At 40.1% G+C, this 25,710-nt stretch overlaps 1 protein-coding gene and 1 long non-coding RNA gene across 7 annotated transcripts in view; one reads left to right on the top strand and one right to left on the bottom strand.

The window, feature by feature from the left end:
- The window catches only part of LOC137186573 (uncharacterized), a 126,440-nt gene extending 115,855 nt beyond the window's left edge, over positions 1-10,585 (bottom strand). Inside the window, exon 1 of the long non-coding RNA XR_010929044.1 lies at positions 10,426-10,585. This is a non-coding gene — a long non-coding RNA (uncharacterized lncRNA). The remainder of the gene's footprint in view (positions 1-10,425) is intronic.
- The window catches only part of LOC137186567 (latent-transforming growth factor beta-binding protein 4), a 104,162-nt gene extending 78,944 nt beyond the window's left edge, over positions 1-25,218 (top strand). For 4 of the 6 annotated variants that reach the window (XM_067595603.1, XM_067595600.1, XM_067595601.1 and 1 more), the window contains 19 exons: positions 483-602; positions 930-1,043; positions 2,155-2,274; positions 3,914-4,039; positions 4,188-4,313; positions 5,054-5,176; positions 5,941-6,072; positions 6,319-6,444; positions 8,982-9,125; positions 9,928-10,182; positions 10,797-10,868; positions 11,778-11,906; positions 14,012-14,152; positions 14,776-14,934; positions 15,578-15,691; positions 15,789-15,972; positions 17,918-18,246; positions 19,458-19,610; positions 20,894-25,218. In XM_067595603.1, coding sequence (XP_067451704.1) covers positions 483-602; positions 930-1,043; positions 2,155-2,274; positions 3,914-4,039; positions 4,188-4,313; positions 5,054-5,176; positions 5,941-6,072; positions 6,319-6,444; positions 8,982-9,125; positions 9,928-10,182; positions 10,797-10,868; positions 11,778-11,906; positions 14,012-14,152; positions 14,776-14,934; positions 15,578-15,691; positions 15,789-15,972; positions 17,918-18,246; positions 19,458-19,610; positions 20,894-21,036 — 2,810 coding nt within the window. In that variant the 3' untranslated portion in view covers positions 21,037-25,218. The remainder of the gene's footprint in view (positions 1-482; positions 603-929; positions 1,044-2,154; positions 2,275-3,913; positions 4,040-4,187; positions 4,314-5,053; positions 5,177-5,940; positions 6,073-6,318; positions 6,445-8,981; positions 9,126-9,927; positions 10,183-10,796; positions 10,869-11,777; positions 11,907-14,011; positions 14,153-14,775; positions 14,935-15,577; positions 15,692-15,788; positions 15,973-17,917; positions 18,247-19,457; positions 19,611-20,893) is intronic. The other 2 variants (XR_010929043.1, XM_067595602.1) reach the window with 2 other exon arrangements.
- The last annotated feature ends 492 nt before the right edge of the window (positions 25,219-25,710 follow it).

Here is a 25,710-nt window from a genome sequence, read left to right as displayed (position 1 = left end):
TAGAGAGCACATTTTGACACTTTGGGGGTTAATTTTTACATTTTATCAAATTTTTCACCAGACCTGATGTGCGTGCCAAATTTGGTGAGTTTTTGAGCATGTTTAGGGGGTCAAATTTAGGGTTTAAGTGGCGTAATAATAAAGAAAGAAAGAAACAAACACACGAAAAACAATAGCATCCTCTCTGTGCTTTTACTTTTGCTACTATAAGTATAAAAACTTAACATAAGGAAAAATTTGAATGCAGTACTTTTACTTGAAAGTGAATATTTTTACAATGTGATGCTGTGATTTTTAGTTAAATGAAAGACCTGAAAACATCCTCCACCTCTGGACCAAGTGTGCAGTTTGTGCACTTTCACAGTCTGGGACATAAAAAGTCTGAAGACTCTGAGATTTTAAAACTCCTGCATTAACAAACCAGGCCAAATGTGTGTATAAACGTGTGTGTAAACATGTGTGTAAACGTGTGTGTGTTTCAGACGTGGACGAGTGTGAGGATCCTCTGCAGTGTCCGGGTCAGGAGTGTAGAAACAGTCCGGGCTCGTACCGCTGCGTCTCCTGTCAGCCTGGATACGCACTGGTCAACAGCCGCTGTACAGGTAACACACCTGCTGGTCTGTGTGTTTGTGTCGTGTGAGTTACACAGTAAGAAGTGAAGTTAATGAGAAATGACTGTATAACATCTGTAGGTTTAGAATCACAGCAGTGACTTCTAATATATCTGTGTACACTCTTAGCTTCTTCTTTGTTTGAAGTGTTATATTGACCCTGTGGCTGTGAGAGCAGTAGTATTAACATTAACAACATTAATCACTTGTAATTTCTGTTGATATTTATTAAAGCTTAGAGTTTATTATTGGTAAATGTGAATACTAGCACATATGTTAGAGTTTGTCTCATCAGTATGTTGTTGTGATCGTCTGCAGACATCGATGAGTGTCGCCAGGCTTCCTGCTCCAACGGACGCTGTGATAACACCCCTGGAAGCTACCGCTGCGTCTGTCACCATGGTTACAGGCTCCAGAACAACACCTGTACAGGTAAAGGACGAGACACAAAGCTGCTGATCAGACAATGAACCGCAAAACTATGATTTAACCGTCCTCCTCCTCAGCACTCTGTCAGTCATGGAGTGTAACAAAATACTTTTACTCAAGTACTGCACTTAAGTATAATTTTGAGGTACTTGTACTTTACTTGAGTATTTCCATGTGATGCTACTTTATACTTCTACTCCACTACATTTATTTGACAGCTTTAGTTACTTTTCAGATGAAGATTTAACATGTAAAACAGATTATATATTTTATTTTATTTTTTTGATGTTTGTAAATAATTTAAATCACTTTGTAAAGATCTGTTTTCACTTTGATCTGTGTCAAAAAATCCACATTAAATTGAATTTTACTTTAAGTAAAAGTCATTACTGGATACTCAATAAACATACTTTTCTTGTTAGAACATCATAAGTTGGTAAGTTGTTATAACAAGAAACTAAGAAACAAGAAAATGATCCAGTCAGTGACTAAAGAGATAAAGATAAAGTAATGTGGTGTTACTACAAGGAAAATTTCTTGTAAAAACGGAATAATTTGGTATCTAGTATAGTGAGAAAGTATCTCAGAATAACATGAAATATATCTTGTTATAACAAAGGCTGCCATAGATACATACATGTTATTGCACATTGTATATTTTAAACTAATGTAAATGTCTGTAATTTGTAGGAACAGTATAAATGTACAAATGTTGCTGCTGCCTCATTAAGCTCATAGAAAACCCACATGTATGTTGTATTTATCCTGGAAAGAGGAAACAGCTCCTACCTGCACCTCTTGATCTTGTTTGTTTTATTCATACAAAAACCAAAAAGTGTAAAAACTACTATTCATCTTGTTATTGGGGTTACTGGATGACAGACTGTAGATTATAGATATAACATCCCCACTTCCAGTCTTTATGCTAAGCTAAGCTAAGCTAAGCTAAGCTAACCGGCTGCTGGTTGTAGCTTCATAATCAATCTGAACATATAACTGCTGAACTATTCCTTTAATGATGTGTGTGTGTGTGCGTGCGTGTGTGTGTGTGTGTGTGTGTGTGTGTGTGTGCGTGCGTGCGTGCGTGCGTGTGTGTGTGTGTGTGTGTGTTCAGATATTGATGAGTGTGCGGAGCCGTCTCAGTGTCCGGGTCAGATGTGTGTGAACTCTGTGGGATCGTACCGCTGTGTGTCCTGCCAACCAGGATACACACTGACCAACAGACAGTGTACAGGTACGCACACATAGAAGCAACATAAAGGCAATAAAAATACTTTTTTCTGTTTCCATGGTAACGCTACGATTCACCAACATTCATCTCACAATCTGACAGCTTCAAACTGATCAGACAGTCTGACACAGATTGTGATCAAGATTTTATTATAAGCACACAATGTGACACCGCTGTTGTGTGTTGCACGGTTTTGACAGTAGGTGTTTTCTTTGTGTTGCATGCGTCTTCAGGAATGTAAGAAACTTTGAGTTGAGGCACCATGTTCATGTGTCAATAAGACAAACTGGAACAACATCTAGTGTGGGGCCCTTTAGGTGTAAATTCAGTAGCTTGATAGGAACGACGCCAAGATGTCTGACATATTGACAGGTCCATATCATAACTCATCATACAAAGGAGAAGTTCACTGATAGTGGAAAACATATGTTGAAGAAGTGGCAAGGTATAAAAGATCCCAGCTCAAGTTGGCTTGTTGTAGATTGTATTTGCATGTGAAAGAACCCTGAAATAAAGCCGTATTCAACTTATTCTTCTTTCACTCTATTCTGATCATGTTCTGATCAAGTTTAAAGGCACCAAGTCTTAACTGTCAAACAGCCCTCTGAAGTATCTGTCGGCCAAAATGTCCTCACTCCCAACATCTTTGTATATACAGTACCAGTACCAGTATATACAGTACCAGTACCAGTATATACAGTACCAGTACCAGTATATACAGTACCAGTATCAGTGTATATACAGCACCAGTACCAGTATATACAGTACCAGTATCAGTGTATATACAGCACCAGTACCAGTATATACAGTACCAGTACCAGTATATACAGTACCAGTATCAGTGTATATACAGCACCAGTACCAGTATATACAGTACCAGTACCAGTATATACAGTACCAGTATCAGTACATACAGTACCAGTATCAGTGTATATACAGCACCAGTACCAGTATATACAGTACCAGTATCAGTGTATATACAGCACCAGTACCAGTATATACAGTACCAGTACCAGTATATACAGTACCAGTATCAGTGTATATACAGCACCAGTACCAGTATATACAGTACCAGTACCAGTATATACAGTGCCAGTACCGTTATATACAGTACCAGTATATACATTACCAGTACCAGTATATACAGTACCAGTACCAGTATATACAGTACCAGTAGCAGTATATACAGTACCAGTATATACAGTACCAGTATATACAGTACCAGTACCAGTATATACAGTACCAGTACCAGTATATACAGTACCAGTATCAGTATATACAGTACCAGTAGCAGTATATACAGTACCAGTATATACAGTACCAGTATCAGTATATACAGTACCAGTAGCAGTATATACAGTACCAGTCCAGAGTTTGGACACATCTTCACATTCACTGGAATGAGAGTGTGTCACTGTGTAAATCCCAGCTGATAAACTCCTCACACATCATTGCATCATATACGTAAAGGTGTAACAGTCTCTCTTTAACACACAACAGCTTTGTACCTTATTTATTTTATTTGTCTTTTATTTATCTACAAGGTTCGACTGCAGCGCTGCAACAAAAAAGCTTCATGTGTTGTGAATTTCTAAGTTTCGTAATTACAAATCTTTCCTAACTCGGGTCCTCTCTCCTGCAGACGTAGACGAGTGTGCACGTGGCGGGGCGTGCGATGAGGAGCAGGTGTGCGTGAACACCTTCGGCTCGTTCAGATGTGAATGTTTGCCAGGGTATCGAACCTCCGGCCTGGGGAGACAGTGCAGAGGTGAGCTCACCTTAATATAACTGATGATCATTACTGAAGCTCTCTGAAATATTCTCAATGTTAGTGTTGTTGTGTTTAATCTGTGTGTGTGTGTGTGTGTGTGTGTGTGTGTGTGTGTGTTTGTGTGTGTGTGTGTGTGTGTCCTCAGACATTAACGAGTGTTTGGAGGGAGACTTCTGTTTCTCCAGAGGAGAGTGTGTGAACACAGTGGGATCCTACACATGTGTGTGTTCTCAGGGATTCACACTGAGCGACAACAGGACCGCCTGCCTCGGTGAGTCAGAGTGTGTGTGTGTGTGTGTGTGTGTGTGTGTGTGTGACTGTTTATTTGAGGTTTTGTTGGTTTTAATTCTCCTATCGCAGTAAATGTAATTTTGAATCATGACGTCTGTTTATAATCACATGCTTGTCTGTTTACATCTAATCCAGTAAATTAAATAGATGATAAATGTGAAGGTGATTATTCTCATTATGATATTAAATACGGGTTATAAGGAGAGAAGTGTTTGTAGTATTAAACTGTATCTGCTGCTGAAATGGATGCATGTGAATGTTCAAATTAATTGATAAAGTTTTACTTTCGTGTCAATTTTAGTCAATTTTCATTTATATCCCAATATTACACAGTTATGCCTGAATGGGCTTCACAAACTATACAGCCGTCAGCATCCTCTGTCCTCAGACCCTCAAATAAGGAGAAAAGAAAAATACTTTTTCTCATTTTAATGAGTTTGTTTGTAGATATTTTGTTACAAGAAAACTTCTGTGCTGCCGTACATCAGAGATGATTTTATTTGACATTTTCTGGCTGTTATATTTGAACACACGTCTGTATTGATATATTTTTAATTTCACCATGATCTCATTCTGTTGATGCTGTGATGTTTGACAGTTTTACATTTGTTAGTCACATGAGGTCCACACACGACTTCTGTGTTTTTTTTTGTACTGACTGCCTGTGTGTGTGTGTGTGTGTGTGTGTGTGTGTGTGTGTGTGTGTGTGTGTGTGTGTAGATGTGGATGAGTGTGAGAAGTCAGATGTGTGTCAGGACGGCCGCTGCGTGAACACCGAAGGCTCGTTCCACTGTCAGTGTCAAACCGGCTTCACCACAAACCCTGAGAGGACGACCTGCCTCGGTACTGATCGGATCCGATTGTTTTTTCTTCTTTCCTCTCCCATTAATCATCTCACGACCCCTCAGATTTATCTGCTGACCCTTTGGAGGGGCCCGACCCCTAGGTTGGGAACCACTGGACTAAACTAGCTAACTGTATATAAAGTAGTGTAAACTAGCTCCACCTCCAGCAGCTACAACAGTAACATGCTGCTCTAACACTGATGCTTCACTATTAATAATCTAATGATGTCATATATAATAATATATCAGTCAGAGGGACCAAACCACTACTTTTACTGCAATACTTTAACTACATCAAGCTCATAATACTTATGTACTTTTACTGCAATACTTTAACTACATCAAGCTCATAATACTTATGTACTTTTACTGCAATACTTTAACTACATCAAGCTCATAATACTTATGTACTTTTACTGCAATACTTTAACTACATCAAGCTCATAATACTTATGTACTTTTACTGCAATACTTTAACTACATCAAGCTCATAATACTTATGTACTTTTACTGCAATACTTTAACTACATCAAGCTCATAATATTTATGTACTTTTACTGCAATACTTTAACTACATCAAGCTCATAATACTTATGTACTTTTACTGTAAGAGGATTTTTTACATTGTATTACTTAAGTGAAGTATCTGAGTACTACTTTTACCACAAACACAAAGCTCCTCATGACTCGTCTCTCTCTCTCTCTCTCTCTCTCTCTCTCTCTCTCTCTCTCTCTCTCTCTCTCTCTCTCTCTCTCTCTCAGATATCGACGAGTGCGTCTCGTCCGGTGGTTCAGTTTGCGGGTCACAGCGCTGTGAGAATACGATTGGTTCGTACCGCTGCTTCACTTCCTGTGAGCCGGGCTACCAGGTCACACAGACGGGCAGGTGTGCCGGTGAGTCTGACTGCACATGACAAACCTCTATATGTTCACACACACCTGGTTACACCTGGTCACACCTGGTCACACCTGGTCACACCCCGTTAGCACACACACTGATGGATGCAGTTACAGCCATAGATCACACATCACACATTCACTTTCTGTCACTTTAAACATCTTCCAGAGTCTCTTGAAACGTCCTCTAACGTGTAACCGATGGAGGAAGTTTTGATTTTGTGTGTGTCTCTTCTCTCTCAGACATTAACGAGTGTGTGAATAGGACGGTGTGCGGGGATCACGCCATCTGTCAGAACCTGGTAGGAACCTACCAGTGCGTGTGTGACCAGGGCTTCACCTCCACCGCCGACGGGAAGGCCTGCGTGGGTGCGTGAGTTTGTCTTCAGCCACATTAACTGCTGCTGCTGCTGCTGATTTACTGTATGAAAGTTCATGTAGAAGCAGGAAACAAACGCCACTCTACAAAATGCTTAAGAAATAAAAAGGAAGGAAGGAAGGCGAGTGAGCCTGAGATTAAACTCTGAGGTCGTATTCAACAAACATCCTGAAGCTAAAAGCAGCTCCTCGGTCTGAGAGAAGTCGCTGCTGCAGGTAATGATCCTCGCCGTGTCAGAGGTCTGGAAAAATACAACTATAACAAACTTTTTACAAGCATTGTTAGATGGCGGTGGAGTTAATAAAGATCCTATCAGCTCACCAACAAAACCAAACAGTCCAGTAACAGCAGAGATGATGGTTCACAGCTTGTTTCTACTGTGACTCATGAAAAACCATAAACGCTCCCCAGAACACTGTTTATCAGTAGTCTCTTTAATAACCACCGACTGCACTAGATCAATAAATAAAGCTGCTTCTTCTCATCAAACGATGAAGATTTGTTCAGTCAACCGTAAAAAAAAATATCATAATATCAACATGATGTTTGATGCCAGAAACAATCTACTGGACTGTCTTTCCTTCTTTCCTTCTTTCTTTCCTTCTTTCCTTCTTTCTTTCCTTCTTTCCTTCTTTCTTTCCTTCTTTCCTTCTTTCTTTCCTTCTTTCTTTGTTTGTTTGTTTCTTTCTTTCTGTATATTCATTGTTTTTTTCCCACAGGCGTCACCTGTCAACCAATCACTGTTGAGATAGTGATTAAGTTCATTAATTAAACATGATGTCATTCATAGAAACAGGATCAACTATGAGGAAGCTTTTTAAAAGTCAATTTAGACGACGGTGGTTCAGATCCAGTTATCTCTCACCGTATAGATTTATTTATATCTTGTGTTTATGAACCTCTGTGTTGTTGTAAGTTTTTAATATGTTCTTTCAGTTTTCTCTCTGCTCAGTAGTTCTGTGAATCAGTATTTCAGACTCCTGGTGGTCTGATGAGATCCTTTGTGAATGCGCCACCTGGTGTTCAGGTGTCGACACAGCAGGCAGCAGAGGGAACAGTTTAACCACTAAATGACAGCAGTGACAGGAATTATTATAGTTCATCAAAGTTACAAAAGAAAAGAAAACACATTTACAGCTGAAAATGAAAAGATAAAAACAACGCAGGAGTAAATACCTTCATGAATATAAGAATTTAAAAAAGACAAGGGTGTAAATCTGAGTAAAGATGTGAAATAAATGAAGGACTTTCATTTGTACATTTATGTGCTTTTTTGTCGTAATAAAAAATAAGAAAAGTATGTCCAAAATAAATGTTTGATGCTGCAGTTCACAGGAAGAAAGAGAGCATTGTTAGGTTATGAAATAATGTAATCAAATAGTACAATCAGACGTATAATTCATCATAGTTCTGGAGACAAAGATACAAACCGCCTAGCTGTCACTTCTTTGTCTGAATAGTTAACCAGTCCCTTAAATACAACTGTACAGAATCTAAAACATCTGTTTACTAAAACACGACTTTCTACATGGCCATATATAAGCATGCACCAAGTAGCATCACTAAACCACATGACTACTATATTAAATTAAGGACAAACTATACTATCCTCTAAAAACTTATCAGATTTACACATAAACATCTACAGAACTATAGTTTATCTCATCACTGGCTCACAACAGTTAAACACACAACTGTCTCATCTTACACAGTGAAGTTTAGAACAGACACAAACTAATACTAAACTGAACTTAAACACTAACACAGAACTCCTCGTGCACAGTCAGTATTATCAGACAGGTGCTGGTCGGTCGCAGGAACATATAAGGTGAAAATCACAATTAACCACCGCTGCACACTGTAATGACTTTACTGTGACTTTATTCAGAGCGAACAACGTGTTTCACCTGCAGCTTCTTCAGGTTCGCTCAGTACGACTGCTGAGATAAACACATCTGAGTCACATGACTCATTATCACAGTCTTTACAAAGAAAATGAAAATATACATATTACAAAAACCATGACGTGATTAATGTTGCACAAAGTTACAAGAATGACAGCATTTTATATAATTAAACTTCATTACATCCTGTAAACAACTGACTGAACAGGATGAGCAGAACGTCCCTCTACATCTCTCCCCAAGAGTCCAAACAGCCTGTAGAGAGAAATACAAGTTAATATTTACATATCTCAGACGAAAACTCAAATCCTGTGTTTCATAAAGTTAACATTTTCATATCACTATCAGAAACAGGTCTGATATATACAAGAAATACATCAAATGATAACCTGCTATTCAGTTTTCTTCCACAAGAAAGGACTCAACGTAGCTCTGAAACAAAGTTTTAATGATTATTACTTCCTGTTTTCTATGTCGACACTGAGTTTAATAACATAGATGTGATCAGAGAGAAAGAGATATTAGACTCTAGTGGAAAGTGTTTATTTAATTCTCTGCCTGTCAGTTATAATGTCAGTTTCACAGAAAGAAAAAAGGATGATCTGTGTCTGTGTTTGTCTCAGATGAGGACGAGTGTGTGTCCCTGCTGGGTGTTTGTGGTTCGGCTCGTTGTGAGAACGTGGAGGGATCCTTCATGTGTGAGTGTGACAGACGGGGAGAGGAGTTCGACGCCGCGACCAGGAAGTGTGTCAACACCGCACGACAAGGTACACACAGTTTTAACTCTGATGCTTCCTCCTGACTGTCAGAGACTAAACAATCTTTCTGTTTAGTCTCTGGAGGTTCCAGCTTGTCTTCAGGTTTGTCCTCGTCGTAACACTCAGAATATCTCTACTGCGCCGTCTTCATGTGAAAGTGATGTACGTTCACACTGACAGCGTCTCCAGGTGGTTTCAGCAGTGAAACACTTCAACAGCATCAAACGGCTGAATCTTCATCCTCTGTTCAGTCAGCAAACAACAAAACTGACCGACTGACGTCTGACAAAATCACCATGACTACAGGTTTATGACAACAATATTTAACCATCACTAGAGACGACAGAGAGTTACTCTGCTGAGTGTCCGCCTGTTTAACCTCCGTTCAGTCTCCTCCTGCTGTCTGTCATCATCATCACGCTGCTTTAGCTGCTCTCATTGACATAGTTCTCTGTCTCTGTCGTCAGCTCTGCTGTATGTTCAGTTTTATTGATGTCTAAAGTGATCAGCGACGATATAAAGTCCAGCTTGTAAACAGCCTTGTAAACACTGCAACACAATGCCAGCATTTTAAGATTTACATGCTTGGAAAAGCTCAGTTTTGAGTGAGAAAATCACAGTTTTAATCTGGACAGAGGACTGAAACAATGAGATAAGAAATAAAAACAAATGTCCCCGACTCTCAGATTTAAGTCGAGTCCAGAGAAACATTCATCAGATGAAAACAGACTCACACAGAGAAGAAAGAACAAGTAAAACAACTAAACTCATATTATTATAATTAAACTCATTCTCCTTTCTTCTTCCACAGTGGAGACAGCCCCCGTCTACCCCTCCTCCCCCTCTTCCTCCCCCTCTTCCTCCTCCCACCCCGTCAGTGTGGTGGATTTGCCCTCCCTCCCAGCGGCGCGCCCCGGCGAGCTGAGGGAGTGTTACTACAACCTGGCGGATCGAGGAACCTGCAGCCTGCTGGCCACCAACACCAGCCAGCAGGAGTGCTGCTGCACGGTGGGGGAGGGCTGGGGGCTGGGCTGCCAGTACCACACCTGCCCCCCCATCGACACCGGTGAGACACAACACACAGGAAGTTCATTATTTATACCTCTATATGATTATACATATGCAAAGTGACAGAAATTGTTGTGTTAAATTAATGAATGAATCAATTAATGGAGAAAATAATATACAGATGAACTGATAATGACAATAACTGTCACTTGCAGCCCTAATTAATATATTCAGATTGATTCCTGTCTCATGTCTGGACAATAAATATGAAGCTACGACCAGCATGCTAAGCTACGCTAACAGCTGGTTAGCGTAGCTTAGCATAAAGACTGGAAGCAGATGGAAACAGCTAGCCTGGCTCTGCACTACAAGCACCTATTGTTTGTTTACCAAAGTGTAAAATAAAACTTTTTTATGGGAGTTACTGTATATTATTATTATCTCATGACTCTTAAGCAGTTGCCAGGCAACCAGCAGGCAGTTCCCGCCAATCTTCCCATCTTATCTAAGCAGGCAAAATCATTTTTACCATTTTTATAGAATATTTGGTAATAATTGGTTGTGTCCAGCAGTTTGTGTTGTCGTGAACGCTGCGGTCCGTCCTCCAGAGCTTCAGAGATGTTTTTTTTAGTTTATTAAGTGTTTCTTTGTCTTCTGAATGTTTCTGTGCAGCCGAGTTTCTGTCTCTGTGTCCCAGTGGGAAAGGATATGTTACTACAGCAGCAGGAGCCTTCAGCTACAGAGGTACACACACACACACACACACACACACACACACACAAACACACACACACACACACACACAAACACACACACACACACACACACACACACACACACACATCAAAAAACATGCAGATATGACCGTCTGGCTTTAAAGGCTGATTCATATTTACAGAAAAGTCTAAAGTGACACATGCATGCTGTTAAATCAGGGGTCTGTAAGTTCAACTAAGTCTCCGTTCAGACAGGATGAATATCACGGGGGGGGGGGGGTGGGGAGGTGGTGGTGGTGGTGGTGGGGGGGGGGGAGAAATAATTGAACTCATTTGAACCAGGGGGGAAATGTCAGGATCTGGTCCGTATTAGACATGGACATGAAGCAGCAGGACGAAGCCAAACGTCTCTCCAGGGTGGCATCGGAGAGCTGAGGATGAGGCGAAGATACTTCGTGAGGTGAAGAAGAGTCGGGAATCCTTCTCGGAGTCATAACTCAGTCGGATCTGAACACACAGACGTGCACAGATTTGTTTTTCCCTTTTGTGTAGAAAGAATCATCCGTCCATCTTGGATCGCTGTAATAAACTGTCTGCATGGCCTTCAAGGATCCATATGTTTAAATATACTGTATGAAGCAGCTTATTAGGTCTTATACTGCTAGTTCTGTCCATTATTTCTATCAGTAATAATAACTTATTAATTATTATATTAATAATAACTGAAAGTGATCACACAGGTGTGGCAGGTCAAAGGTGAAGCAGGTAGAGAGTCTGTAGACTGACAGATTTATAACAGACAGTTTGGGTCACAGTTTTACCTTCATTTTCTCTTCAACATGAGCTTATTGAACCTGGATGTTTGTTGAACAGCTATAAAATGAGACCCACGCTAGTTGAATTTGTTTTAAATATATAAACACCTGTATGTTGCCAGATGTGGACGAGTGTAAGCGTTTCCATCCAGAGGTGTGTAAGAACGGAGTGTGTGTCAACAACATCCCCGGATACAACTGCTACTGCCCCAGCGGATACGTTTACAACAGCAAGCTGCTGGAGTGTGTTGGTACGTACAAAATCCACATATATATGCATATATATATATATTCTGTTAGCATGATGTCATGTACAATATGAAGTCATCAAGTGCATATTTTATGTTTTACAAGGTTCTCGTTTTAAAACAAGTCAGCTGTAAACATTAAAAAGTCAGCCGGAGTTTTAGCGTTTGCATTAGATTATACAAGCTAACTAGTAGCATGGAGTTGATGCATCAGTCGAGAAGCCCAGCAGTCAACTCATGTTTGTTTGTTTGTTTGTTTGTTTTTTAGCCACATCATCATTATACACAGTAAACTTTTAGTCTAGTCTCTAAATGACCTAAATACATAACTGTGATGGAAACAGACTGTTTGCTGATCTCAGCTCTGCTGTTAAATGCAGTGAAGTCGACTAAACTCTTGTTTAAACAGACGCGTACCAGCGTCTCTACCGTCTCCTCCTCTACTGTTCATCAGCTGATTGGCTGTCAGCAGCTGTGTTTGGATTTTATACCTCAACTAACAACAGGATTCAAGCTTTTAATTCCTCTGACTGTGTGGAAATCTGATGTTTTCAAATCACAGATGATGATCAACAGCTTTAAAACATGAGACTCATGTCGCTGTTATATAAGTTTAGTGCAGCTGCTCTGTAGGTTCGCTGGTACTGTAACTGTGGTTTAAAACCCTAAGCCACAGTGAGGGGCTGTTACTGAGATATGTAATCGACGCGTCGTCATGCAGCGGCTCCATGTAGTAAATCAAACATCTGAGGACTTGTGTATTTATTTACCACCGTGTACCAGTACAGCCTTTGCTATACACACACTTACACCAATAACTTGAGTGCATGAAAACAAACAAAAAAAAAGGCTTAAAGATTAGCCTCTAAACGGCGGTCAAAAGACTGTGTGCTCCTCTCGGTAAGCAGCACACCTGAGGAGTAATCACCTCTTCTTCTACATACATACTTCTACATGCTGCTGTCCAATACGCCACCCACTGCAGCAACCAGGGAATGACCTTAACACACACATAGATACAAATGGCTCTAACAGTGGTAACTGGACAGAGACATGAATAATATTTGTCATAAGAGGCTGTGGTGACGAAAGAAACACAGAGTAATAATGTAATGTTTAGTATGTAGGCCTGTAAGAAGTACATATATGTAACAAGATAAAGAAACAGAAATGAGACTAAAGGTCTCATCTTCCTCAGGTCAGTCAATGCATCAGTCTGAAGTGTCGACTGTGAATATCCCCAGTCAGAGAACAGTCCTACTAACTACAGCCGCCAGCGACATTCGGCGTATGTGCCGTGCCAGAATGGAAAGATTGACAGGCGTAGCAACGGTCGCTAAGGGGAGGCAGAGCTTCATGAACAGTTTCCTTTACTTAAACAGTAACTTAAACACCTGGCTGAAGATCAGTATCTGCTGTCCTCTCTGGTTCAAAGTTTCAGCTCGTTTCACCGTTGACCACAGCCGGCATCACTGTAACGACACCCAGCAGTGATGTCACTGAGTCCCAGAGTACACCTGCACATCACTGCAGCTTTAAAGCTATAATATATAATTATTCCACATTAAGATGTCTAAAAACAACTAGACCTATGTTATATATGTTGTTGAGTTGTGTACTTACATTATCCCAAATGTTTATAATACAAGATAATACATCAGCGTTGTGGTTGTTCCACACAAACTGTTATAAATGGACTTTTATTCAGTTTTAGGTCACATTTTCATGATAAATTTAGGTGGTTTTTAACTATATCTTTTAGCCGGAAGAAGGATTTTAGTCATTGGACGTCTGGATCTTAAGTTATCAGAGAAATAAACTGGACAAACGTTAGCAGCAGCTCGGCTAACAGTCCCTCCAGGAAATCCGGTGGTCACCGAACATCGTCGGAGAAATATTGATTTTTTTAGGTGAAACAGCTTTAATTAGTATTTTAACGATTTTAATCTGTGTGTACGTTTGTTTCTGGAGAGGAGGAGACCTCTGCGGATAATTTGGCTCCCGGGAGAAACTGACCGAACGTCTGGATCTAAAGTTATAAGAGAAATAAACTGAACAAGTGTTAGCAGCAGCTCGGCTAACTGTCTGTCTGTCTGTCTGTCTGTCAGATCATGACGAGTGTGAGGAGGAGAGTTGTGTAGGAGGAGTGTGCGTGAACACAGTCGGTTCGTATTACTGCAGCTGTCCGTCTCCTCTGGTGCTCGACGACACACAACGAAACTGTGTGAACTCCTCCCACCTGACTGCGGGTAAGACACCTGCCTTCGTCCTCGTCCTCTTCTTCTTGTCCTCTTCCTCCTCACCTCTTCCTCTCTCCTCTCTTCATCTTTACTTTCCCTCTCCTCTGCTTTCTTTACTTCGGCTTTCACCTCCTTCCTCTTTCTCCTTATTTAGTGTCTTCTCTTCCCTCTCCCACCTCCTCTCTTCTGTCTCTTCCATCATTTTTCTTCCACTTTTCATCCTCTTCTTTTACAGAAATGTTATGTGGGGTTATGTAGTCCAAAAAAAATTCAGTTTTTTTACAGACTAAACAATTGAGATATAATATGTGAGCGTTAGAGGTGTTGTTAGGTGGATTTTGTTACCTGTGGACAGAGCCAGGCTAGCTGTTTCCAGTCTGTATGCTAAGCTAAGCTAACCGGTTGCTGGCTGTATTTAACACACAGACATGAGAGAATCTAATTCTCAGCAAGAGAGACAAAACATTTATCTTGTAGTTTTATTATTATTATATTTACTTTAGTTTTGTTCTTCAGTCTTTCCTCTTTGTTCTGTCGGATCAACTGCGTTGTATAAATAAAGTTGATTCAGCTCCTTCAGCTATCATCATTTCTGTGGTTATTGATGGTCCTGTCCTCTCGCTGATCTGGAGATGCAGATGAGAACCAGTCTGTTTGCTGGCAGCACGTCACTGCGGACCTGATGTGTCAGAGTCCTCTGCTGGGAGCTCAGGTCACCTTCATGGACTGCTGCTGTCTGTACGGGGAGGGCTGGGGGATGGAGTGTGCGCTCTGTCCCTCCTCCGACTCCGGTAACACAAAAAACAACTCGTACAGAATGACACATGTCTCCTCATCATGTTATAGAAGAGATTTCACATGCTTTCATTTCAATAAATGTTCAAATGATCCAATATTTCAGCAAAAATCAAAGATTAGAGAAAAAGATTTGTGTATCAGAACTTTGTTTTTTCGTCTGTCCTCTCCCATTATTCATCTCACGACCCCTCAGATTTATCTGCTGACCCTTTGGAGGGGCCCGACCCCTAGGTTGGGAACCACTGGATGTCATATAGAATCATATATCAGTCATTGATGTTTCACTGTAGAACCACTACGTTCACTGGTATTGGTACTTTTATTTAAATAAAGCATCTGAGTTCTTCTTCCACTAGTGTATTTATCAGAATCATTTCTAAGAATGGTGCAGAAAGTCGACATCAGATTAAAAACACAGAGTAAGACAGAGACATAGCAGCAGAGACTGAGATGTTGCTGTTTCACAACACTTTCAGCCACAAAAGTACTGAAGAAACGATGACGACATGTTGCAGTTCGAGTATTAGACAATGGAAACATTTGAAACACACAACATATTTATAGATTGAGATGAACACTTCTCTCCCTCTCTCTCTCTCTCCCTCTCTCTCTCTCTCTCTCTCTGTGTCTCTGCAGAGGACTATGCCAGCCTGTGCAGTTCGGTTCTTCCTCCTCTGTATTCGGAGAGTTTTCCAGACTCTACCGGATCAGAAACAGGACTGAGACCAGGAGGTGGACGAGGAGGAGGAGGTACAGACGAGATGATTTCACATTTATTTCTCCAGTTTATTTTATTTTAGCCTCAATAATCTAACTCCTCTCCTCTCCTCTTCCTCCTCCTCCTCAGGTCCTCCATACTTCTCTCCCTACAGTCCGGACTCCTTCCCTCCGGCTGTTCTTCCCGGCAGAGACTTCAGTCGTCCAGACTATGATGATTACTCTCCAGTGGGGGGCAGCAGGTCGGGCTTCAGAGGGAGGACACCCGCCAGCTTCAGTGTGCCAGACGGAGGCTACGGCAGGTCAGATTACAGGTGAGGACGAACATCCTGCAGTGTTCCTGCTGATCATTATGGACTGAGCCCAAAAGGCAGAGGATATGTATATAGCCTAAGGGCGAGGACCCTATTGTTTTTCGTGTGTTTGTTTCTTTCTTTATTATTACGCCACTTAAACCCCAAATTTGACCCCCTAAACATGCTCAAAAACTCACCAAATTTGGCAAGCACATCAGGTCTGGTGAAAATTTGATAAAATGTAAAAATTAACCACTAAAGTGCCAAAATGTGCTCTCTAGCGCCACCTATGTAACTAAAATGGCCACCACGGCCCGTAGGAATGTCGTAGAGAGATCAAACCAAAACTCAATTATTCGTCTCATCAAGACCTACAAATCATACACTGACACCCCTGACCTAAATCCAACAGGAAGTCCGCAATTAGCCTTTCAAAATAAGACTTTTCCCCAATTTTGGCCCCCAAACAAACGTTATCTCCTCCGAGGGCGTTAATGGTATCAGCTTCAAACTTTAATAGGTGACTTATGACACTGTGCTGAAAAAAAGTTGTTAAAAACTTTGTAATAACTTGAACGGTTTGGATTTTATAAGCCCTGAAAGTTGCAGTGCCACATCACAGCTTACAATGTAAACTAATGGGGAGGCAATCTATGGCCATGAGCTTTGTGTCAAACAGAGGCTTCTGATGTCTAAACTATGAGTCTGACCACTTTCAAACCTGTATCAATGGATTCGCCACGAAATTCCTACCAAAAAATATGATTTTTAATGCAAGACTTGGCCAAAGTCATGGGATTTATGAGGAGATTTCACAAGAAGCGTACTCTAAAATCCTCCTCTCCAGCTGCTCCTGGTGATGTCACTCCCTCAGTGCTGTGAAACATTCCGCAATACACACTCATTATAAAATCACAGGAGGAGCAAGAAAAGACTCTAAAACTCACACTCTAATATCTCAAAAACAATAAAAGATAGAAAAAACATATAAATTCAAGATTTGTAGGTCAAAGTCTCGTGACTCATTTAAAGTTCAAATGAAGTTTGTATCTAAAACTATGTGGAAGCAGTAAATGTTCAAAAAGGTGTGGGTTCGCTCACACTCTCCATTCAAATATATGAGTATTTTTCTGTGTCCAGCTGCAGTTACTTATTGTCCCTACACACCTGACAATACACATGTCAATCAAACTTTGACCAGGTCATGTGGGTTAAAAGTCTTTACTTTTCTAAAAATAGACTTGATGAAAATTAGGAAATTAATTTATTTTACACACAAACTCATCAAGAGTTTTCAATTTACTAATTGAAATTCAAGTGAATGGGCCCAAAACGGCCGCTGTAAACCAACAAGCTGAAAATATTTGAACTCTTACACATGACTAAAACCTGCCAGAAAATTGTGAAACATGTGTTGCAAGAGAGGATGCATAGACAGTTTTTATTGAGTGTCTCTGCAAAGCTGCAACCTTATATTTTTCAGACTCAAACCAGCGATGTGTTGTCTGTGTCTCAACCCTCCCCCTCCTCCCCCTGCTCTGTCTGTCCTACTGAAACTCTTTAAAAACAAATATAAAGTCTCATGTTTAAAAAGTCTCAGCAATGTTCCCTAAAACAGCTGGTCACTGTAGTTTTTAACAAACAAACAGGAGGAAACAGTGCATTTGTTGAGGACTATTTTCAGCGGCGGATGTATTTACATTTGGAGCTTTAGTGAGTATTTCTGGCAGCAGGATGGTTTGTATAAGACTGAGTCAAAATAAACTACAGTGTGTGTGTTGATGGTGATGAATAAACATGTCGCCCAGTGCAGCGGTGTGGCTCACTGATGTGTTTTTAATAGTTTTTGGACAACAACAGAGGAAGAAGATATATCAATAACAAACGCAAATGAAGAAAAACATAGAATATCATCAGACGTTAAACTGATTTCGTCCGTTTTTGTGTTCGTCCATGTTCACAGCACTGGTTACTACTCTGAAGGAGAGTACAACCCCCCCGACGGCTCCCCACCCAGACCTCCGTCCTTCCGCCTTCCCCCCGACCCCCGAGCCGAGAGGGCGTTCGGGGCCCGACCCCCTCCTCCATCCCGTTCTGATGGTCCTCCTCTCAGCCTGGCGCCGCTGCCCGGAGCTTCCTACGAGGAGCAGGAAGAGGAGGACGAGGAGCCGTGGAGGCCGGGTCCACCCTTCCCTCCCTTCACTGAGAGTAGAGGAGCAGGAGGAGGAGGAGGAGGAGGAGGAGCAGGAGCAGGAGGAGGAGGAGGAGGAGCACCGAGGAGGGTGTACGAGAGTGAGTTGACTCATGTTTGGCAGGGCTGGTCCAAGCTGGTTTAAGGACAATTTCAAATATAAAAACAGCATAAAATCATGACTTAAATCTATGATTAAATTATAATAACAGCAGAAGTTCCTTCAACCTTCAACCAACTTCCAGCGTCAGCCAATCAAATACATGCAGGTGCACAGTCCCACTAGATAACTGGAACAGCAAGAACGTCTTAGTGGAACCAACTACTAGGGGTGCCCGAATACAAATACATTATTCAGCAAAGCACAAATAGTGGGTTTTATATGAATATTTGTTTCATACAAATATTTAAAAAATTATTTGTTGGGGGTGTTCCCCAGAGATAAAGCTGAGCTACTGACACAAGCATCGTTCTCCCATCGGACTCTCCATAACCTGTTGTTCCCCTTCTCCTTTCCACAAAGTTAGGTTGTAAAAAATAGGCAATAAATGAAAAGTGCAAAGCAATAATTGCCTTTGAAGTTCCTCCCTACACGTTACACGGTGTGCTGTCTCTGTGTTATGGGTGTATAAATAGGTAGAGGTCTGTCTGCAATGAGGTGATGAGTAAAGTTTTAGCTCAGTAATCAGCGCAGTCGTCTATGATCTGGGAGACTCCATTTCAAGACCCGATGTGGGGACCTCCTTCGTAAGGTAGTTTATTCATGAACACTTATTGTAACACTTTGATGTTCTAAAATGAAAAGTGTCATAAAAACAAAAACAGGATTTTTAAGCCTCTTGCCACTTTTATTCATATACAAATACAAATAATTTTGCTGCCTCAACAAATACAGATACAAATACAAATACTGGGATCTCTTCATGTTAAAGCCCTGTGTAGTTAGTAGAGATGTGCAGAGGGCCCTCAAGTATGCTGAAATTAAAAGTTTGATTTTATCTGCAATTATGAATTTTTACATGATTAACCTCAAGTAAATGATTACTGGTGGATGATTCTGTGTATCCAACACGATATTGACTCTCTATGATCTGTAGATCATTTCTGATAATTGTGCTGATGCTTAAGCAGAGAATCCAAGAAAACCTCTAGACAATCATGTATTTAAAAAAAAATGAATTCAGGCTTCAGGCTAGAAAAAAGTAAGACAGTAGCGAGAAAGAAAGACAAAAAGTTGAATCCCAAACTCACAGTTTAATTAACGTCTGGAGTCATTTCAAAATCGTTTTTTCCTCAATCTCTCGTCTTTCAGGGCGTTATGAGTCCTACGCCGGCCTGAGCACAGCAGAGGATTGTGGGATACTGCACGGCTGTGAGAACGGCAGGTGTATTCGCGTTTCCGAGGGTTACACCTGTGACTGCTACCAAGGTTATGAACTGGACATGACCTCAATGACATGTATAGGTACGGACTACACTCACACCTCCACGTGTTCTGTCCAATCAGAGGAAGGGGTCAACTGATCAGACTTTTATGAATAATCTGGGGAATTATTCTTTATTATACTAAGTATCATCCTTAAGTACAATTTTAAGGTACTTGTACTTGAGTATTTAAATTTTATGCCACTTTATACTCTCACTCCTCTAATTAATTAAACCAGTGAATGATTCTTACTGTATCTGTTGTCCACAGGAGATTTATACTAAACTTAGCACAAAAAGTAAGGAAATTTGTGTTTGGTAGATTATTTCTTTGTTGTAACAATGCTTCTCGGCAATAAATCTTAAAAGAACATGCATTTGTGGGATGAGCAGCAGAGATGAGTATGTGGGTTGCGCCCATGAAAAATATGCCATATCTTCTCTGCCAATGCCAAACAGCTTATTCTGCCATTGACTCTTTGCTGCGGGATGGCATCCCATTCCTCAACCAGCATTTGCCGGTTTGTTGGGGTTTATCAGAGACTACCTCTAGAATTTGGGAGTGGAGAGGATGGAATGGCCTGCCAGCAGTCCCGGCCTCAACCCCATTGAACACTTGTGGGATCAGCTTGGGCGTGCTGTTCGAGTGACCAACACAACCACGTTGGCTGACTTGCGACAAATGCTGGTTGAAGAATGGGATGCCATCCCACAGCAGTGTGTGACCAGGCTGGTGGTTCTTCCACATGCTACTGAGGCTCCTGTTTGTTAAATGAATAAATTGTTAAATTGTCTTGTTTCTTTAAACTTCAATCATCCAATCCACCAAACACAAAACAAGAGTCAATGACAGAATAAGCTGTTTGGCATTGGCAGAGAAGATTTGGCAAATTCTTCATGGGCGCAACCCACATACTCAGCTCTGCTGCTCATCCCACAACTGCATGTTCCTTACAAATGTGGCACCATTTAAAAGGGAAATAAACAGGCTTTCAGATTTATTGCCAAGAAGCATTGTTACAACAAAGAAATAATCTACCAAACACAAATTTCCTTACTTTTTGTGCTAAGTTTATATACCACAGAGAGCAGCGTCATTACATACACTGTTCACTGTGTTTACTTTGATTAATCACATGTAAATGACACCAGGCTACAACAAAATAACTAAAATAACCTCAATATTCTGATAATTTATACTATAGACAATGGATTATTGCTTTTATTGTCATTATAAACCCAGTATTGACATAAAACAGTTTATTAGATTAATGACAAAGTAAATAAAAAAATCTAAATATATATCTGTGTGTGTGTTTGCAGATATAAACGAATGTGAGGATGGTGTCAGTGTGGAGTTCCCGTGTGTGAACGCTCGCTGTGTGAACACTGAAGGCTCTTTCCGCTGCGTCTGCAGGAGAGGATACATCATGTCACGCAGGCCCAACCACTGTGTGGCTGCATAGACCAGACTGGACCGGACCGGACCAGTCTAAACTGGGCTTGAGAATCTAAGACTGGACTGGACGGCTAGACTATATCAGACTCTAAACTAGCTTGGGTTTTATTTCAGGACAGGATTTGATAAACTGGACTTGACCAGGCTAAGATGTACTGGACTAAAATACTCAATAGATTGCGTTAAACTGGCCTAGCTTACACAACACTGGGCAAAGGTTACACAAGTTCATGCTTGATTAAAGTCAAACTGAAATTTAAATTCTCCATATTTTTTGTGCAAGGAAACAATATTTTTCAAAAGAGGATACAACATTTTTTGGACATTTTTATGGAAGCAGTTTCTAAGCTTTAAGCCTTTTTGGGCTGTTCCCATGGTAACAGTTGACTGACATTTGTGGGTGTTGTTAGGAGATGCGCTGTTAATTCTGTAGTGTATTACTGACCGGGGCGTCATAATCCGATATCCTACGGATGTTGATATAAAATGTTTTTGTCCTCTTTTTCAACAAGCCCACGTAGCGATGGTTATATATCATCAGAGATTTAAGACAGCTGTCCCTGTACAACATTAAATTTCACAACATTTCACACGGAAAGTGAAAGCTTGTTAGCCAAGCTTGCTAACGTTAGCACTGAATCTCACTCAGTGTTACTTTTCCTTCATGTTATTTCAAGGAGATGTCCTGTAACCTCAACACATGACATGAATTAACATACAGAGTAATGTACAAAATAACGTACAAAATAACGTACAAAGTAACGTACAGAGTCACAAAGTAAAGTATGACGTAACATACAGAATCACAAAGTAACATACAGAGTCACAAAGTAACGTACCGAGTAACATACAGAGTAATGTACAATATAACGTACAAAGTAACGTACAGAGCTTACCCCGTATATAAACATGGACGACATGTCTCTACTTCCTGCTGCTATGCAAAAGTGAAGCCAAAATAACTTCTTTCCGGGAGCGGCCATCTTGGTTGTGTGACATCATTTGGAGTCAGAGTTTGTGCAATGGAGGCAGCCGTCTCACCGCCTGACGGAGGTTTGAGAGCAGCTGTCACAACTGTCAATTATGACGCCACACCCCCTTTTTATATCATCAAATAACTAATTAAAAACTCATCAGAAAAATGAGCACTTGAACAAACATCAGCGTGATAATAACTACCTAAAATGACAGAAACCATCTTTAGGGAAAAATGTAATTGATGTGTACTTTGATTTTTTTAGTTTGGTTCATGTCTCATCCGCTAACATGGAGGGGGCGGGACTTATGACCTATACTGCAGCCAGCCACCAGGCAGCGATCCAGATTTTTTTGCTTCACTTTTGGGGAGCTGTCATGACGTCCATATTTACATACAGTCAATGATACAGAGTCACCAAGTAACGTACGGAGTCACCAAGTAACGTACGGAGTCACGGGACAGATGGGACTAAGGAACGACTAACAACTCTCAATTCGTCAGTCGAAACCAAAAATGTACGCTTCCTGGGAGCGGGCTAATATAGGGGGCGCTATCACTGCAGAAAAATACGTACGACTTAAATTTTTTTCTTTTTGGTAATTACAGTTTTGATCAAATAAGTACAAAGTATACGTCAAACAGACACCAAGGATATATTCAATTTTATTTAATTAATTTTTATTATTTTATTTTAATTCTTAGCAAAAATTAATTTTAAATTTCAGTTTGACTTTAAGCAACTCAACTAGACAGAACTAAATGAGTTTAGAATAACCTTCACCATGTAGGGTTCAACTCAACTATCTAATTATAAATGCATTTTTATTCAGGCCTTGCCCAAAGCCCTGGTTCCATATAGACTAACTTAAAGCTGAAGTGCAGGACTTTTGTCTCCCCCTTCTGGCAGTGAGAGTAATTACAAAAAACACTGTTGACACGTGCTAACGTCATTTCACCGCAGCCTACTCCGTCGCTACTGTTGCAGCTGTGGATAAATTGTTTTGAGCATCACAGAACCCCTGCGAAATGACTCATTTCACTATCACATTTTGATCCATTCTGTCCAATAACATTTGGAAAGTTTAGAAGAGCCGCATGATTAAATTATTTTATCCCCATTTAAGTTAGCAGAAAGCTAACCGGAAGTTAGCCAGCCTAGTCAGCGGAAGTGTCTAGCCAGCGCAGGAATGTCAAACCCGACGCCAGACTAAAACCTTCGGTATACTGTGAAATACAGAGAGATTTGTCTGGTGGTGATCGGCGTAATCAGCGTTGTGTGAATGTATCAGACGTTCATTTATGTGTAAAAGTTCTGCACTGCAGGTTTAACGCTAAAACAACTTTTGATTTAGTGTGAAGTTGATTCTGGGTCCAGTCTATATAGTGTTCATTGTAGCAGCAGTTCTTTGCCTTTTTCCATTAAAAAAAAACAGTAAAATTGAGTCCAGTGTGAGCAGCTACCGGTCGATCCTACACTGTGAGTGTAGAAGTCGTATGTTTTCGCTTTACACAAAGAGCAATTAAAATGTGGAGTTAGTTAACACAACGTACTAAGATAAATAAAATCACGTAGCGTCTGCCCAGTCCGAACAAGTCCAGCCATGTTTAGCCCAGTTGTTGTTGAAACCAGGCCAAGCCAGATGTAGACTTCAGGCTCACTCTGATTAGCCCTGTATTAGGAACCAGGTTGACCCCGCACTGGGAACCAAGCTGGACCCAAAGTTCATGTGTATGTTTTTACTTCCTAAAGACTCACAGCCATGACACTATCTGGATGTTTAGTATATTAAAGTCTGGTAGGTTATTTTCAGAAATGAGAGAGATGTGTGAAGTTGTGCAGTAGAAGAAGAAAGTCGTGTGTGTGTTGTTTTTTTTTTTTTTTTTAGGAAACTAACCAGGTTTCACTAGGTGACAGCAGAGAAGAGACGTTAACATTGTCTTATACTGTAGATCTCTGTCTAACCTCCTCTGAGGCTCGCTGGAGCTCAGGTGTGTAAACAGTATTTGTATGATTTTTGGAAAAGATTACAATTATGATCGTAGTAATATCCACAACATAAAATATACCGGAATCTTAAAAAATACCAGGTTACTGTTAACACACCACCAATAAGATTTGAAGGATGTGCCATCTGAGATAGAAGAACATATTGTCTGACTTTAATAATGAATGAATTATATGGCGTAAAAACAATTAAAATAACTTAACCAGCTTAAATTACAACCACATTCCACTTTTTGATATTAGCTTGAGCCTAAATACAGAGCCTTAAAATATAAATTTATTGTGCTAGCACGATAGCTGTTGAACAGAAACATTATGCTAACGTTAATATTTTCAACGTTAGCTACCAAGCAGTAACTAATGTTATGAAACTGTAATATGATGTTACAACTGTTGAAACTAATTTCCCACACTCCCAACGAGCATTTTTAATGAGTTAGCTTGAAACTAAGGTTAGTGTATTTGCTAGCTGTTAGCTCACTAGCTAACAAACATGCTAGGAAGCATTAGCTTGGAACTGAAGGAGTTCTAGGAGTGCTAGAAAATAAAATTTGCTGACAGAGGCATAAACACTGAGGCAATGAGTCCAAATTCCCCCAATTGATTTATTTAATTGTTTAATTATATATTTTGACAATTTTATCTCCCTAAATGATGGCGGTGAAAATGCTGTTTCAAAGCCTCCTCATCACTGGGATGTAATTCTGGTGGATAAATACAAATTCACTTTATTTGAAGTTAATTTAATAAGTTTTGCCTCACAACAGTCACATTTTAAATTATTTAGTCTAGAAACCATAATGTGTAATTACAGAATGTGAAGTCCTGTTCAAATTATTGAGACAACACTGAAGACATGACGTCAGTAGTAACTACGGCCCTGTTTTAATGACGACGAATGAATTAAGATTTACTGTGATTGACTTTTTAACGTTAAAAAAAATGTGAGAAATGATGGAAACAGTGTCATATTTCAGACCAATTACAGACTGCAACGTGGCTAGTTCAAGCAGCAAAGCCCTATGAAGCTTCTTTTTGTCCGTTTTTGTTAAAATGAGGTGAAAGTCTGCTCTCTGTAGTATACAGAATATATTTATATACCCTGACAGACTCACAGATTGGATAAAAGTTTTATAATCAACACTGTGCATGGGAACAATTAATTAACAACACTATGATTTATCTTCACTAAATTCAAGAAAAATATGGTCAACTTCCTCTGTTTAATTAATACTTTTTGTTACTTTAAGTTGATTTTTTTTACAAATACTGAATGTGTTGATGAATTCCTGGCATGTCTGTATTTTTATATTTGTTGGCAGATTCAGCCATAAAAGCTTTTTTTTTGTTTTTTTTTTTCTCTCCAGCACATAAATACAAACTTCAGTGCAGCTTCCACTCCTGAATGCACTGGAAGCTGCTTTCAGTCATATTGTGTATATAATATTTCACATTCTTTCACGATAATCCTTATTGTTGAAACTGTAAGAGAGTGTGTTTTGTTGTGTTTTTTTTTTAATTATTATTTTAACTTTCTGATGTAGTTAACATGCTGAATGCAACGTGATGAACTTTTCCGTTTCCTCCTCAGCACCTGAAGTTTGATGTATAACATGCACTGTACCTGCCAGAGACCAGCTTCTGTGTTCACACACAGATATTTTTGTAAATTGTTTCAATTTCAGTCTCTGGTGCTT

The sequence above is a fragment of the Thunnus thynnus genome, chromosome 7, assembly GCF_963924715.1.
Source record: "Thunnus thynnus chromosome 7, fThuThy2.1, whole genome shotgun sequence".
In the NCBI taxonomy this organism is placed as follows: Eukaryota; Metazoa; Chordata; class Actinopteri; order Scombriformes; family Scombridae; genus Thunnus; species Thunnus thynnus.
Note: the sequence above shows the minus strand (reverse complement) of the source record. Positions and strands in the feature narration are given on the sequence as shown.